The 18,126-nt window shown below is 36.2% G+C and overlaps 1 protein-coding gene across 1 annotated transcript in view; it reads right to left on the reverse strand.

The window, feature by feature from the left end:
- SORCS2 (sortilin related VPS10 domain containing receptor 2) overlaps window positions 1-18,126 on the reverse strand; it is a 383,600-nt gene that overhangs the window by 11,094 nt on the left and 354,380 nt on the right. The window contains exons 19-25 of the mRNA XM_026034091.1: window positions 16,666-16,852; window positions 12,910-13,043; window positions 11,647-11,770; window positions 9,670-9,782; window positions 7,638-7,763; window positions 2,749-2,848; window positions 709-811 (exon numbers count right to left, since the gene is read on the reverse strand). Coding sequence (XP_025889876.1) covers window positions 709-811; window positions 2,749-2,848; window positions 7,638-7,763; window positions 9,670-9,782; window positions 11,647-11,770; window positions 12,910-13,043; window positions 16,666-16,852 — 887 coding nt within the window. The remainder of the gene's footprint in view (window positions 1-708; window positions 812-2,748; window positions 2,849-7,637; window positions 7,764-9,669; window positions 9,783-11,646; window positions 11,771-12,909; window positions 13,044-16,665; window positions 16,853-18,126) is intronic.

Raw genomic sequence — 18,126 nt, forward strand, 5'->3', positions numbered from 1 at the left:
TGATAAAACAAATACATGAACAAAAACAGAAGATCAAAACTTGCACAAATTGCACGTTGTCCCAGAAGCAAAGACTACTATCAATTGCAGGCGAAAGGTGTATTAGAACTGTTAGAATGCTAACATGATACCTATGGTCCATATTGAGCCTCTACCTTATATTAAGGTCCTTTCCAGATTTTTTTTTCCCCAAAATACACTCTACTGTCAAATTAACAGTGATCTATTTCCATCACTTTTGATTTGCCTTCATCAGACTGCCACTATCCCAGTAATTAGAATTCAATCTATTCAAAGAGAAACTCCCCCCAATTGAAGGTTTTGATAAAACTTTATCAAGCCTTGCAGATCTACTGCTCATTATGCTGAAGTCTTTAGTTTATTCATAACTGCTAAGACTAATGATGCAAGCACTCATCAGYAATAATATCTTAGCTCAGCACTCTTTCTTGATGATATTATTTAGACAAGCTGAGCAAACTCTCCATAGTTCCCATGTTGATGCTATTTTATCTTGGAATACAGCAAGAAAAACCCAGCATCAGGATAGCTCTTTGAAGCCTGTAAAGGTCAGAAAATCACAGCTTTCAAAGTGGTAGGCTTTTTAAAATCCATCAAGAAAATCTCCTTTTCAAATAGCAAACTGAGTTTACTGATGTGTGGCTAAATCAAATTCTTAAAATATACTGTTTATTAAGGATTACTTGCCTTTTAAATTTGTAGAGGATAAAAGCTCCAACTACGACTAGACAGATAACAAAGAGAACGACAATAGCCCAGTAGCCACTGCCTCCTCCAAGCCTTTCAGAGTCTGAAACAGAAAAAAAGAAACAAAAAAATAGTTTAGCACATCCTCTTTCAGATCAGTCATATTCCACAGCTTTCTTCTGAACAGCAAAGCTGAAAATATTATTTGTGTAATTTCTCATTCCATCTGTAGCCTCTTCAAACAAGCAACAACACAAATTTAACTGGTGACTTGCCACTGAAGAAGAGGGGACAAATTTCAGATAGAACTCATGAAGGCTGAATTATTTGCACTCATAGTATTGCTTTTTTTCCTAGGAATCTCAAGTTATCACAGGAAATGATCACGTATCCCAACTATTTATGATGCAAAAGCAGGGCTGAATTTATTTCACAGATGGAGAAACTAAGCTCTGAACAATGAACGGGAAAGGCTGGAATGAACATGTGGTTATTTTAGTTTTAGCTTTTTGTACAGGCTAATGAATGTTCTCTCTTTAAGCAAGTCATTTCTACAGTGACCAGACTAGATGCTGCAGCAAAACTGTAGCATGATACTACACTAAAGATGGTAAATAGATACCTTTGTCTTTTCCAAGGAGCTGACAAATAAAATATCATTTAAATCATCATTGACATAAATTCATTTTTCTCAACAAAGGTGTTCTGCCCCAATACACTTGAGTAACAGGTAAGAACAAATTATGGGAGATGATATTCAAAGATGATAGGACAATCTTATAAAAGGTTCTGCTTATAGCTGAACCTTCTGGTTAAAGCATTTCTTTAACATAACGCTGTTCAAAATACATACTCACTCTCTTCAATCAGTTTCTAACTAGATAGTGTATGCAGAGGTGCAGAAAATACATGCCAGAAAACCCTGCTCCCAGTTGTTTTAAAGGAGAAGGTAGTTCATGTTCTCAGGACATGTCTGGCAATGGAGCAGACCTGCATGCAGACCCTACAGCAAGTTTCAGGTTAGTTGATCTGTCTATGAGACACAGTTGGGTATCACACAGACATACAAGGCAATGTCCCAGAYGCACGGAGTTTTATTAGTAGAGTTAATGACAGAGAGAGTGGGGAAGCTTTGCTTTCTTGGCAGCTATTGCAGCCAAATTGCCTCTAAGCTCAGCAGGTGGCTTTTCCTGAGGCCGGGTTTGCTCTTCCCTCATGGCAGTGTTTTATTGAGTATCATCATTTATTAATGCCATGGATACACAGAAAAGACCAAAAGTGAAATAACAGGAGGAAGTTTCTGATAGAGATTACGAGATGATTAATTGAACGGTATGATACAATTAATTTGTCAGTGATGGTTAACAAATACCAAATGTGTGAATATGTATGCATATGTGTGTGTATGCATATATATATATAGTTACAAAATAACATAAAATCACAGAATGGTTGAGGTTGGAAGGGTCTTCTAGAGATCATCTAGTCCAACTCCCTGCTCCAGCAGGGACACATAGAGCACATGGCACAGGGTGGCATCCAGGYGGGTTTTGAAGACCTCCAGAGAAGGAGACTCCACAACCTCCCTGGGCAGCCTGTTCCAGGGCTCTGTCACCCTCACAGGAAAGAAGTTCTTCCTCACATGCAGATGGAATTTCTGGTGTTTCAACTTGTACCCATTACCCCTTGTCCTATCACTGGCCACCGCCGAGAAGAGTTTGGCCCCATTCTACCTACACTCTCCACTCAGGTACTTCTACATATTGATCAGACCTCCTCTTAGTGTTCTCTTCTCTAGGCTAAAAAAGCTCAGCTCACTTAGTCTTTCCTCATACGATAGATGCTCCGATCCCTTAATCATCTTGGTTGCTCTCCCTCTCTAGAAGCTCCACCTCCCTCTTGTACTGGGGTGCCCAGAATTGCACACAATGCTCTAAAAAATATCTATACATATATATATAGAGAGAGAGTTTTCAATTTTTTTTCCTCTATCAGCCATTGCCAGGTTAATTTGTTGGGATATTTGTTGATATAATTTACCTGAATCAGAGTCAGCTAAAGTCACTAAGACCCAGTGTCCTCCTCGCAGAAAGAAACTGATGTTGTGCGCGTTCAAGGCTTGCTTTATAGCCACTATCCTCTGAAAATATAAAAGAGAAGGTCAGACATCTTTCCTTTGCTTCTACACAACTTTCTGCACAGGAAAACCTCTTGTTCATTACATGGCGAGAAACACACATGTCAGAAAATATTTGTCAGCAATGACTTGACATCTCAAATAAATTCTACATTTAAAAAATCATGCAAAACTCTACAAATTCTAAATGCTGAAAATGTCCTATCTTTTTAGCCAAATCTTTCTTTCTGCTTACCAAATTCTTTACATTTACCCATTAYGTGACAGACTTTTATCTCATTTACATGCACTGTCCAGTTTACCTCAATCGTAACTCACACAATGCATATTCCATATTGAAAACTTCATGTAATACCAGCAGACAAGTTGCAATGTCACTTTAGATTTCTTATTATGAAAATAAACTGTTTGATAGTGAACAGTACGTCATAATTTAACTCACTTTCTTAGCTATATTGGGATGGATTCCTTTTATAACCAATTTTTGACAGTATTCTCTACAAAGACATAGTTCCACTGATGTGGAAAAAAATAGGATTCCTTCTATTTTTCATCCAGTGGACAGAGCATACTAAAATATAGGCTCTCACATTCTCACGGGGCAGAACCATTAAATATACCATCATATTGTAAGCCCAAATGACAAATTGTCTGAATTTTCCCTTTCACTTGCTTGCACCTTCAACATGGGTAATTTTCTAAAAGATCAAAGCCAGTTTTATAGTGCATGCCTTATAATTCAGGATACAGCTTCCCATAGGATGCCAAATTAGAAATATACTTTATATCCATGAAACCTTCAAGAGCTACTTCTTTTATGATATTATCAATTATGGTACTCATTTTTGACAAGCCTTTGCAGTATAATAGACAGAAATCCCTGCAGTCTCCCTCACATTATGGACAGAGATTTCACAGAAGTTCAAACTCTAACATGCTCGCTCATATTGAGGGATATCTAACTTCTAAACTGACTTTATTACATTTTTTTGTGGGGTAATTATTCAACATAAAGGGGATATAAGCGTGTCCTCACTCTTTTTACAAGAAAATTACTCCAGATAGTTCTTAAGTACTTGCCTTTTTGTCCAAAATCTGAAGACAGAATACATATCACAACTATATTGATTAGCACACTTGAAAGCGATGCTGGCACTGCTGAAATATTATTCAGTCTCTGTCCAAGCTTGTTCACTCTTTCATAGGCTACAATGCAAATGGGACCACTACTATCAGCTAATCTAACTTTCAGGCATGAAATATAATCACTGAGCCCCATAATTTATCTGTGGATACATCATATTTTCCTGGCAAGTATTTGAGGAATTCAATATTTGCTTTGGCTTTTGTTTAAGGAAAACTTTTTCATTATTTTTCTATCAACGTTTGTGTTCACACCCAGACTTTTCTGAATTAAACTTCCAAAGACCAAARATTTGAATCTAATTTCTCATTTCTAACTGTGAATTCAGCCAARTGTTCTGACTTGTGTATTTCACTATACGATTGATGAACGTTTCCATATTCATTGGGATTTCTGTATCATGAGATATTTATTGAGCACATGCATTGATTTCACCTCTCCAACTTTTTAAAAGAACTCTGTATTCTGAGCTCTCTAGAGTCTCTAAGTCAAGGTATTTAGACTGGCACTCTATTTTTTTTCCCCTTCTAAAATTTCCAATGCTAAGATTAGAGAATGTAACCACATGGGTCTTGTACTGTGATAACAGAATGTAAAAAACAACAAAAACAACTATATATATATATATATATATATAAACACCCTTCAAACTTACATATCTAAGGATCTTACTTGCTCATTCTGCCAAAGCAAATCATTGGAATTTTCCTTTTATTAGCTATTAGATAGACCCCCAAACCTTCTTCAGAGCCACTGTTTTCCTACAGGTTTAAGGCACTTTAATTTGCTCTTTCAAATGGATTCATCCCWTCTGACATTAGACATGTAATGAAAGCATTTAAATTAAGAGACCAAGTCTTCCTCTGTAGTCAATGATATCAACAAAATAATTCTGAAATTGCTATGCTATCAAAATCAGGTGGGAACACCCTCAGCCTTTATTCCTGCATGCATTATTTCTGAAAGAAAGTGGGTTTTTGTCCAAATGGAAACAAATTACAGAATTATGCAAAGGGCTCCTCTTTACTACTATACTTTCAGCTTATTAACAATCTTTGTACTGTTGGCTTCTTTTATGAGTATGGAATTATATACCAGATTAGTAATGAAGTTAATAAATAACCTCAGGTCATACAAATTCACGTAGAATGCCACTAGAAACTGCCCCCCCAAGCAGGTGCTCTCTGCTTGTACAAGAAATTATTGCCTTCAATGGACCTTCTGAAATCACACAGTATTGAAAGTTATTTTTCCAAGAACAAAAGGGTTCTCTTTAAGAGAAGATATTTCATAACTAAATCTAATGTAAAGATTTTAGGGGCAGGTCAGCCCAACGTRCAGAATATTTTCTGCATTAAAGGAGAGTCTGTACAATAAAATCAGAACACAGACATGAGAGCTGTCACTAGCAGCACAATAAATAGAATCCTTTCAGTGAAACACAAGAAGAGAGAAGTGCCAAGGGCCTTCAAGCTTGTCTTGGCACATTCGTCTTTAAACTAGTGTTACTATGAGTCCTTTTCAGCTGACTTAAGCAGTTAATGCTTCTAAGTTTACAGAGGGTATATTTTAAGGATATTTCCTGAGTCACAATGGTTTCTGATATAACAYGTATTTTAACAAAATTTGAGCCATTCAATTCAAAATCAAAAAGTTTCAACAATTAAAGTAACATCCCTTAGCAATAATAGAAAAACAGAAATTTGGACAGCTTGTTAAGAAGTTTGACTCTACAACCTGCACTCTTTAAAACAATCAAAGTGTTTTGATTGTTTTAAAGATCGATACCAGGATGCTTGCCTTTATCATTACATAGCATATGTTACTATATTTGCTTCCTTTGCTCCCTCATTTGCTCCTATTTTCTGTATGTGTTAGCTCCTGACGTGCAGCTGTTGCCCAAATTTCAATTACTTTGACCTTCCAGTGCTTCTATAGTTTCAGAAACTATAGCCAAGGGCAGGTCTTCAGGGGGTACCATTTATAATAGAAATTCTGCTCTCTTAAGGTACTCTACTCTTCCTGATAGCCACATACTTCTCTCTCTCTCTTTTTTTTTTTTTTTTTTTTCAACATGTGATTGTTATTCTTTATCCTTCAAAATAACTAGCAGAGTATTTTTTACATTAAAAAAATCAAAAAAAGAAAAGAGAAAAAAATGAATATTGTTGATGATATACTTCAAATTGCCTTGAAGTACAGTACTAGTAATAGTGAGAAAGAGAATTAGCACATATAACATTTTTGCACTAAAACAAAAAGTCTGCAGAACCCAAAGGTCTATCATCACCTATTTATTATTATTATTATTATTAAAAGTATTCATATCATATACATGTGGAATAAAGGGAATCAGTTTCCTTTGAAAATTGCACTTTGCTTCTTAATCAAGTTGAAAGATTCRAAGACTTTTCAAGTGGTAATGCACACATAGCTTATGCTGGGCTTCCTACTAAAGTAATTATTATTAAAATCAACTATCTCCTACAATATGATTTTGGACTCCCAGGAATTCTGACTGTGATTACACAGGGAAAGCAGTAAGGCTTTGGGGCTGCAGTGGAGAGGCAAATTCTGTGCATTCACACCATCCTCCATGTGTTTTGCAATAAAACACCCATTCATTTACTTGAACAACATCAAGAATACTCCTTTGGACCTTCTCACATATACTGCATCAATTCCATGAACAATCTACAAGTATCAGGGTAATCTAAAGGGCTCTTTTTACCTACTTTTGCAGCTCTGGATATTGTGACTTCATTTCAAAAAGTGCTAAAATGCCTTTTAAAATTAATGATACCTTACACTCTTAGTGTCTGTAACTGCCAAGACTTGAATTGCAAGAAACAAGCACAGAGCTGAGATCTGCTCCTCTATCACAGYACAAGGACAAGTATCACAAATCCCAAGTCAGAAGCAAGGGCCAGTCACACTATTTTTACTGGCCTGCAGCCTTTTATTACAGAGGAGGTTTGGGAAAGGGAGGAAGAACTTTATGTCTGATTTTCATTGCTGTGATCATTGCGTTGGTTTCTTGTTAACTGAAAGGGATATATGCTCATAAAAGACAGGAACTACCTGCTTGATGCTCMTTACAAAATAGGTCAACTTTTATAGGTTGACCTATAGATTCTATTTCGATTGTATCTAAAATCTGCTTCTAAARACAGTGAAGAGATGGTGTTTCCCTCTTTAGAAACACCAGTGTTCAAAAGGCACCTTTTGCCCTACTGTATCTTCACAGACTGGCAAACCAGCACTAGTTTCTGTTCAAAACGTATTATTCTCGAGACACACACTGGTAAAAACAAGCACAAGAACACGTGCTGCTGGAAAGCACTGTACATTGTCCACAAAGGTATCAACAGGACCAACCTTCAGTCTGTCACAGGCTGGCATGGAGCAGGATAATTGTTTCTTCTCCCTCTTCTCCTGTGATAGGATCTACCCTTACATCAGAAGGAGCACTACACACTGTCAGACACAACAGCCCTAACTGTTCCTAGCACTTACATGTCTCTCCAGATGACAGTGACATCTCCATGTGATTAGGGAACACCKCTTAATGCCAATAAATGCAATTATAGTACAGCTGTTGGTTTCCAAGTAGGATTGTCCCAATTAGACACATATTTCTCTCATTACCTTATCACTAGTTATACTCATCTTCCTCTTGGGCTGGTTTGCTGGTAGCAGCACATGCAAGTCAGCAGTTGTGGGCAGACCAGGTTTCACAACYGTCACAAGAGTTTCTTCAGGTATATTAGTTTCCTGTGCAGACAAATGTATGTCGTAAATCACCATACATAATTCTAATATTATATAAAATACATAAGCATTTCTACACAGGTCTTTAAAAATTAAGAATCTGAATACCAAAGAATTAGAGTGGATTTTACATAATGCTAAATTATGAATAAAGCCAAATATTAACCAACTAATCTATAAGTGGCTCTTTGCAGATTTGAAGTGTTATCATTATTATCACATCAAATTATTTTAGTGACAACATGGAAAGAAGCAAAACTAAGTGGTATGCAGTTTTAGCAAAACTCTAATGGCTGCATATTTTTATGGTGACTTAAAAAAAAAAAATCCTAAGTGGTTCAGAATCCTTTGTGGATCATTTAAATGCTTAGTAGACTTAAARGGGCATATTCACTATACTTAACTTTAGCTTAGGGAGACTACTTTTTCATGTGTGTTTAATTAGCAGAGGAAATGGAAATGCAAATGGAAATGAACTCATATCACAGCTGCTCTTCCTCAGTACTGTTTTTGCATTATTATATAGAATTAGTGTGTGAGGGGGCATGAATCTGGGAACATACCTACCACRTGAGTGTGGCAGTCATATATGACATATGCCATGTGGTGCCCATCTTACAACTTTTTTTGTTTTTTCTCCACAGTGTATAAAGGGCTCCTGTTCTTGTATGTGGAAGTTGTTTGTAGGTTTACACACAGTCTTCCACACAGCTATTTAAAGCACCTAGATTCAATTCCTGAAACTGTTTTTATGAAAACCTGCACTCCACTCACCCCCACTGAAAGTCAAAAGCATTCTTTCCAAATAAGCGTTAGCAATTTTAATTTTTATTCCCATATTCCTCTCTGCATTATATAAGACAGTGACAAAATTATAATGACAACACCCTGGGAATTTTTCAGAAATTACATTAAATTCTTCATATAGTTTTGCAGATGATTTAGTAGTTATTAAAATGCACAGGCAATTTTATAAGGAATCTAATTATTTGTTTGACTGACCCTGGTTATGGAATGGGTTTAAGCTGATARAAGTCGGAATTTATTTTGATTTGACATGTGAACCTAAAAAAGGCATGAATGGTATGAAGTAAAAACTCCAGATCCTGAACTCCCCTGTGCACTACTGCAAATCCAGAAAAGGTCCAAAGACCTCACTGGCAAAAGCTGCACCATAAGGCTGAACCTTTCTTCACACAAAAGCCATTTTAAGAACATTGCCAACCCACAACTTGGAGATATTCTCCTCAAGAGAAGTCGGTTCACACCTACTGCATTCTTGGCAGTGTGTGCACCTGAAGAACACAGTTCTGGAACACTCTCTTTTTATGGAGTGCTCATTACTTATGCCCCAGAACTGCCGCATGACTTTGTACTGAGGCTTCACCTACAGGATTCATCTGTTCCCAATCCAGATTTCATTTGCAAACATGATCTAAAAGATCAGCTGTAGCAAAAACATGTTCAGGCATTTTATGCAATTTTCAAAGTTATACACATGACACTGTATATTTTTTGCTTTGTTCTACTTTTTTAAAAATTTTTATTTTACAATGAGAACAAATCCTTCATAATGGACAGTACCCATAAGTTTATCACATTTAAGCTACTCTTTCTGTTTTGGAGTCAGCACTATTTGCCACTATGGCTTTGCCAAATCCCAGAGACCAGCAGTTAGCATTAATTACCAATTAGGCTCTGTTAGAACTAAACTTTCTGTACTACAGTATCATCATCCACAGACAGCATGTAAAAGTGACACCAGGCTCAAACTTGTTGGAAATGTGGCTCGTGGGGTTCATTTTACTGTTTTGCACTGCCTACATTTTTCTAAATGAGAAGGCACTAACTTAACCTTCAARCTTTATGACTGGAGAGGGAACATTTTATGAGCAATTTGAGAGAGCACCTTTGCAAGAAGTCGAGTTACTACTCGCCCTATGTCTTCCCTCCATTCTGGTATGTCGGGGTTGTACATGTCCAGGTGCTTAGTAAACTTCAGAGGAAGAACATGAAAATGATCTGAAATGGCAAAAGAAACATTTTTGAACAATTACCAAATAGAAGTGCAAAAAGAGTTTTGCAGAAATAAAAGTTGAAAATATATTTTCAGCGTTATGGGAAGTGTTGTAGTACCCAAGAAACCTATTGCTATGTGGAAGGAAGGAAGGAAGGAGGGAAGGAGGGAAGGAGGGAAGGAGGGAAGGAGGGAAGGAGGGAGGGAAGGAGGGAGGGAAGGAGGGAGGGAAGGAGGGAGGGAGGGAAGGAGGGAGGGAAGGCAAACCCTTTCCCCAGGAGTCTACACTCTAAGCAGCATGAAGCAAGATTACACTCCTGTCAGCCAGTCAATTTCTTTCTTTATTTTGCTCAACATCATCAAATTTGTGCCTAAAGACAAAAAGGCAATAAGGGAAGGATGGGAAGAAAAAAAAAAAAAGATTTACATTCATGCTCTGGAGTTATAATCTTTCCAATAATTTTTCCTTAAGTAAACTGCACAGACATGATTAGTTTCTTTCATTTTTAAGGGGAATGTGCCAGTGGATTCTATCCTCACTGAATCATAAACATCTGTTTTTTTTGCTCATTTCATGTTCCTGTTTTTCCTGCAAAATGAATACTTTACGTTTTCCATAAGCTGGCCATGAAGATAAGAACAGAAATGACATGCTAAAGGCTAACTACTGCCTTCTTTGAAATAATAAAAATAAGATACGCTCAACACTTTTATGGATATTGTCCAAAATATCTGAAATGCTACAAAAGGGCTATTCCTTAGAAAACAGGCCTCTAAATAATCTTCCATTTCTCCTTATAGGCTCATTGGAAGAACATCTGAATAATTTAATGCAAAGCAGATAAAAGAGCTCCCCTGCAATAAATGAATCATTCAAATCTGGTTTCCTGAACAGTTTAGATAGAATCATATAGAATTTTTTTGAAGGATTTTAAGAAATTTCCCTCATGAGTAGTACCCTTCTTGTTCTWTGTATGAGGATTTGCCAGTGCTAACAAGAGAAGCAATGCTGGCAAGTCAAAGACACTAAGCCAGTCATACTAATACGGTTATATTTTTAAAGCTTTCTAAGAAATGGAGGCATTTACAAGTTGTAGCATAAACATCAAATTCATTTTTCCTAGAAAAAGYGTGAGGGAGATGGAGTTCATAACAGCTCTGTTTAGCATGAGTGTTTTTTTACCATTATTTTACACTAATGATACTAAAAGAAAAACTAACAGAATCTTCCTTCACTGTTTAGGAAATAGAGATGTATCATTTTGTGTATCTCTTGGATACAGGAAGGGTTTTGGCGCTGTATAAAAAGAAACTTTTTTTTTTTTTTTTTTTTAAGATACAACAATTGCTACATGTTACAGTACAAACACTAACAGAATAATTCCTGAGCATTGCATTTTTCATGGCATATCATCCCTTGTCAGACCAGGCCATAACGCAAAGTAAAAGCTGAAGGATTACACAATATTTATAAGAGAGCTCACTCTTATTTTTCTTTGTTTTTACTGTAAAAGTACATATACACAACTAAGTTTTCTCTTTTTGGAGATATTAAAACTATTGTATTTAGGGACTCTTGCAAATTCTCTACTCATAGCAAAATACTGCTTTAGTACATAAGAACCTTATAAGTTTGGGAAATACATTAACATTTTGTATAGGCAAAGGAAGCAAAGGATTTCACAGAAAACTATTCCTACAATCACTTCATGGGATTCAACTTCATGGGATTAYCCTTCAAATTTAGAAATTGTACATGGCATTAGAAATAATTTTACCATGGGTTCCACCTAAAGTGCTGGTTTAAGAGGTATTCAACATAAGCATGTGTGACAAACAAAAATATTCAACACAAGTAAAGCGCCTTACCAAAAACATGGACAACCTTTGAATCCTGAAGCATGGAGTTCCCACAAGAAGCTTGCACTGTAACTCTAACTTCACCTGTCTCAGCAAATCTTGCCACCAAAAAACTCTCCAGTGTAAGAAGTGGCTTCAAAAACAAGAAAAAGTTCAAAATAGAKTTTTAGCAAGAACCATGAGAATAATGTCTGAAGTGGTAGTCATTAAAAAAATGCAGCCAAAAGATTTCACATGAATCATTTTCTAGAATAGTAGTCAATATTTCAATAAATAGCTCAATTGCCATTTATAGGCAATTGGCAGTTTTCAACATAGGAACTTCCTTTCTCCTAAAGGATTTTCTCTAYATAGAATAGCTGCCAGATTGGGTAAAAATTTCTTTTAGAATAATTGGCAGAGCATTAGGCTTGSATTCAATTCCCAGTGAAACAAATGGATTTTGAATCAGGCTCACTAAGCTTTATCAGATCACATTCAGGAAGCCATTGGCCTCAAAAAGTGTGATGTGTAGTTAAGATCAAATGGACTTTTTCTGTCATTTTACAGCATGATCCATGGAAGATCATCAATCTGTAACTTCAAGGTGGAGCTCAGATRTTCTGTCTCCTAATCACACCTGAATGAATTACAAAACCCTCCACAACACTGGAGTGCCTGTTCTAACTGTGGCTTAGTCACTAAAAATCCACAGATACAGACCAGAATTATCATAGATGGCACATTTAAAAGAAAGAAAAAAATCTTATGCTTATCTGAAAGTAGCCCGGTCTCAGAGACAGCTATTACTCTTTCGTGAGAAAAATATTTTACTTATCTACTTATCTAACATTAAAAAAAAAAAAAAAAAAAAAAAAGAAATTAATCCAGCTAGACAAGAACTATTTTCAATAGAAATACTTGCATCTTCATTGCTTGAGGACATTTTTATGTAGATTTCTATCTCAAAATAAATATCTTGTTTGAATGCTCTTAATATTTTGATACCCTTTTAAACAGGAAATGGTCTGGAAATTTAAATCAATTCTAAAAGGAAAACTTTCATTTTCACATGTGTAGCAATAAAGTAAAATGAACAACTTAAAATACGTGATTAAGCAATGGGATTCAGGTAATGTTTGTTAGAGGATATGTGAAATGATAGATGGCCTACATGAAGTTATATAAAATAAGAGTAATTTCGTTAGTGTAAAAAGTGTCACTTAGTCTTTATTGGGAAAAGGCTGAAAATAATCTGAAGTCAAAAGCTGATTTTCCATAAGCTTCACATACCTGAAGACTGTTTCCTATCCACCAGTAGAAGACTGTCAAATTAGGATTCTTTGGCAATATGATGGCTGTCAGGTTCACCTCCTGGTTTCTGCCAATGACTGGAAGCACTTCCAAATTTAAAGCTTGCAATGGAGCTGGAAAAAGTTCCCAAAATTTCACTGAACAAGAGCTCATCAATTTACCAATGCCCGTTTCATCAAATGCTGTATAGCAGCCTGCAAAAAGATCTCAGTAAATCCGGAAATTATTTCTCCCTCCTCCTCTTTTTCTGTGTGGAAAAGTATGTTTGGAAGGACTGCATTTCAATCAAATAAAAAAAAAATCACAAACAAAATCTGAGAGCAATGTGGCAGATGAATGTACTTTTACAACCTATTTTTTTTTCTGCCTGCATATCCAATTCTAGAGACCAAAATCAAATATATTGCAGTTAAAAAGAGAAAAAGACAATCTCAGCTTTTTCATTTAAGCAATGAAAGATCAAATGAACAGAAGTCTAATGGACCTCTCGAAGTTCTACGGGAAAAGCRGAAAACTGAAAAAGAAAATTGCTGTTTATTTTCATTATAAAATATGAAAAAATGTTTAAAAGACATTCATCACTAAAACCTTTTTATGTGCTTCTTAATGTTGTACACGTATTTTGTTTAACAGTACAGTAATACTATGGAAAGAAAWCTGCTGTCTCAGAGCTTTTCTTATATCTTTTTCAGAGTGCTCACAGATGAAGGATTTACAATATTATAAAGTGATAACTAGGATTTCTTAAGTTTCAGGTTCTATTCAGGCTATGAAATTGCTGTACTGTCCAAAACTCATTCATTACATAGAACGAATACTAACCAATTAAAATTTGTCCTAAGTACCTTTTAACTTATTCAAAGGCCTTTCATCTCAATTCAAAATTAAAGGTACTTACATTAGTCCAGGGCCTTTATCTTACTCTCTTTCATTAACGAAATTATTGTCCATTCATTCTGACTAGGAGATTAAACATCTGAGAACAGGTAGCCTCAATTCTATATCTGACCCCCTTTTTTTCCACTTCAACCAAACTGTCTGCAGCTTCACTGGAACATAAAATACTATTTTTATTCTGCTTTTTCTCTGTTTACATGTAAGTGAATTCAAGAAATAGTGTGTGGTTAAGCAACTGATTTCRTCATGCCTTCTTTATGAAATTGAATCAAAACACTCTCTTAGAACACTTACAATACCAGCAATGGCTGGTGTCTTGTGGAAAATTTGGAAACTGCAGGAATTTCATCAGATCTGCTATTCTTCATAATAAGKTTTCTTTCTTTCTGATAACACAAGAAGCCGAGAAGAAATCTGAATCATGACTGATTTTGCAGTTTGCCATTCCTATTCATTAAAGATATAATAATAATTATTGTGACTCCTTCCATTTGTCTCAGTTAGACAATTCCATAATGGCTTCTTTGTATAAAAATTATGATAGCAGCCTTGGATATACATTTAGGAATGAAATTGATTTATGTGATTTCTGTTTTACCAAGCTATAATTTCAGTACATTTTCTCAAAGCTTCCTGATTCTCTATATCAGTTTCTACAACCTCAGCCTTTCACAMTCCCACACTGCAGGGATCATGGTTTCAATCACACACACAGACACAAAAATGTATGCCTAGTCATTCTTCCTTTAAAGAAAAATACTCTGGATTATCTGCTCATACGATCAAGCTTGCTCTAGTTTCTCTTACAGTTTATTACCAAGTTTTAGATCTTGTGCTGTAGACTTTGTGCCCTGAATCAGGAACTGGAATTTGGATCACAATATAATGCTTATTTAATTGTTCTTCAATAATAGTATATTCTATGCTGATAGAACTTGACAGGAGCCAAAAACAACACCTTCATCATTCGTCCCTCATAAAATGTTTGGAAAGAGTGAAAACTTAAAAATTTACGGACAATTTTGCTTTCARGATATTCCACAGAGGAAAAAGAAAAAGGAGAAACAAGGCTTCTCTGGAATGTTGAAACATCAGCTTAATTAGTGACAGTTAATTTCCTCCAATATTGTGATTTATTTAGAAAATATAGCTGTATAAATCAGATACCAAACATCTATTCAGTCAGGCAGGGTATAATCTATATCATATGTAATATCCACGGGCAAGTTCAAGACGTGCTCAGAAATTAACCAAAAGATCCGCTTTTGGTAGTCCATCCTGTCTGGATATTTCAGCTCCACAGCCCTTTAAGCACTTGGTCATTTTATTCTTGCTTCAAAACTACCCCAGGCTCTGCAATTTGTAAATCCACTGAATAAAGCACAATTGGCGTCTTTTATTTTTACTGTTTATCCAGATGTAGGCCAAATCAGAAGCACATTTTGAGAAAGCAATTGTTCAGCTTTCCATCAGGGCTTGTTACTGCTTGCCATTCTCTGAACACTAAGAGGAAATTGTCCCTGGAGAATGTCACACAGAGTTTTTGCTGTTCACTGCTTGTACAGATCGACCATCTACTTCTGTGCTTAATTTCCCTCTCAGCACCTAGAAGCTCCTAACAAGTAAAAGAAAAGTCTTAAGTAAATTCTCCAGTTCTGGAGCTATAAAATGGTATTACTAGATTTAAAAAAGAAAGCACAATACAACAAACAAGAAAAAGGTAAAGCAAGTGAGCCAGACAGCTTTGGATCCTTTCAGTTTTGCCATTAACATTAATGGATTSGTCTCCACTTGGTTAATCAAGGCAAAACCAGAAAAACTTTGGATTCAGGGACAGTAAAATATAGAAATACCAGCAGTTACCAGATAGGCTAGCATAAAACACACAGATTTATGCACAGCCTTGTATGTGGTTTCTGCATTTTTTCTTGTTTGGAGATTACTGATAGAAGATACCACTTACAACAGTGGGAAACGGTCACTTGAAGAACACAGGCTGAGTATCTTTTCTTTTGATATTACTTCTTTCTGAGTTTTTGACAAATCTGAAAAAGGCAAAGCCAGAAATGCCTTGCATCTTGAAGGAAGAGGAAAACCGAGTATGAACTAGAGTTTCCATTTTAATTTCAACTATGAGATGACTGGGGTTCATTAAGCTTTTGATGATGCATGACATTTTCAGTGTTGTGCAGTCCTTTTAAATTCATTTGGTGGTTTTTATTTGGATCTTAATTAAGAAGGGTCGAGTTCTTTGTAGAGTAATACTGCCTGCCAACATGCAGCTAAATTCAAACCACACATCAATACTTGGTGAGAATAAAGCTTACAATCTAAAACTAGATTCAAGTACTTTAATAAGGAACTTGAGTTTTGGAAATGCTATGATTTGGATTCTTCCACCAATACATACTTTTAGAAAATCATGCAAGAGCATGCAAGAAAATCATTCAAAAGTGTGAGCAGAAACATTTTTCAGTATCTGCTCACTTGCTTCACACACTGCACGTAGCCTGAAGCGCTATGTTTTAGCTGCTAGGATTGTCAATGGGGTCTTCAGTAGGGACAAGTGTCAACCATGGGATTTGAACTGACTCWTGTGTCCTGCTTAAAGCTGTTCAAAGACAAACAGACCACTCTCCCAAATCTGAAGAAAACTAACTCTGATCTCATCATATATTTAGGTTCACAAGCCTCTGCATTAATAACATGCAGCAGTGGGTGACTGTATGAGATTATGGAAAAAAAATGTATTAATTGTGACTAGTAATTTTTTTTGCCTCATAATCATCATGTTTTTTATGAAACTATAACATCAAGGAAACTAAAGAGTTGACTTACAATTAACTTGGACAAACATCACAGCCTCATCATGCCCAGCAACATTCTCAGCCTTAACTGAGACACGATAAATCCCGGGGTTCTCGTAACGGTGACGAATTGGTTCTCCAGTCATTGTGAGATTCACATATATTGCCTTAAATCCATCTCCAAGATCTACCTGGTATTTGGTATTCAATGTATCACCCTAAAAGGAGAATATAATAACAATGTTTTAAATGACCAGAACTTAAATATACCGTATACATTACCATCATTTCTTGAATTACAGCAGTATTTCTAGCACCAGCCAGATGTTTTAACTCAATTGCAATAGTTGCAGTAAAATCATGAAATCCATTACAAAGATTTTAGAGCAACAGATGTAATTCCCATTAATAGGGACAAAATTCATCATCCTCAGCAAGGCATTGTCCTAAATAAAAAAAAAAAAAAAGACTACTAACAAGGCTGTAGGAATTCCACAACACAGAAATCACCTTTGCCTCACGTGTCTGGGCATTAACTAGCACAACAGTGCAAAGCAACCCCAAATCCTAGGGTTATGCTCACACGATTGCAAACAACTCAGTATTGGTGTTTAGCAAATTATCACTCATCAGTGGCCTCTGTTAATTGACCAACTCTGAACTTCTAACCCATGAAAACATAAAGTACAATTAATTGGTTTAGATCATCTTCCCGGGACCTTGTAATTACAGCCTCTGCACGTCCACTCTATGGCCTTTAGGACCCAGCGTAGTACGCTTGCAGTGCATTATATGGAGCTACTAGCACGTTTAGAACTAATATGTTCTATTACGAAATTAGCTATATGCTTAACAAAGCAGAGAACAGATCTGAGTTTGGAAAAGAATTTAAAAATCCAACCAAGTTCTATTCTCCAAGCATGTCAGGTACTTTATAATTTATTGTACCTTTAAATGACACTCTCTTCCAAAAGTCAGACCTAAAAAGCTACTGATATTGCCATCAGAGGCACCATCACTCATATTCTTACAGTGGGGCTGCTAYAGATTAGCACAGTATAAAGTCAGGCTTGTGCCATGTGGACTGACTATGTCTATGGAGACAAAAGAAAATTCATTTTAGCTCTCAAAAGCAATGTTTTCTTAAACCACGGCTCCAGCAGCAGCACTTGCTTCTTCCTCTGCTGTCTGTAATATGTTCCTGCTCTTTTTGCCACTGTACAYTGTTATCACAGTTGTGCAACTGAAACAGGTTGTGGGGCCAGACTTTGTAGAAAATCCTCTAATATTGTAAAAACAGTGTTGGTTTGACAATCCTCATGGCCTCCAGGAGAAGAACTTACATAYCCCTGCTCTTGCCAGGTGCCCTGCATGGCAATCAGACTAGAGAAASATTGCAACCCATCAAAGTATTCAGAAACCACTTCACTTCCACATGAGCCGCTCTCTGAAATAGGTTTAGATCAGAACTTCATCCCCACAGGCAGCACTG

The sequence above is a fragment of the Nothoprocta perdicaria genome, unplaced genomic scaffold (genome assembly GCF_003342845.1).
Source record: "Nothoprocta perdicaria isolate Ctin4 unplaced genomic scaffold, notPer1 scaffold_14, whole genome shotgun sequence".
NCBI classification, from domain to species: domain Eukaryota; kingdom Metazoa; phylum Chordata; class Aves; order Tinamiformes; family Tinamidae; genus Nothoprocta; species Nothoprocta perdicaria.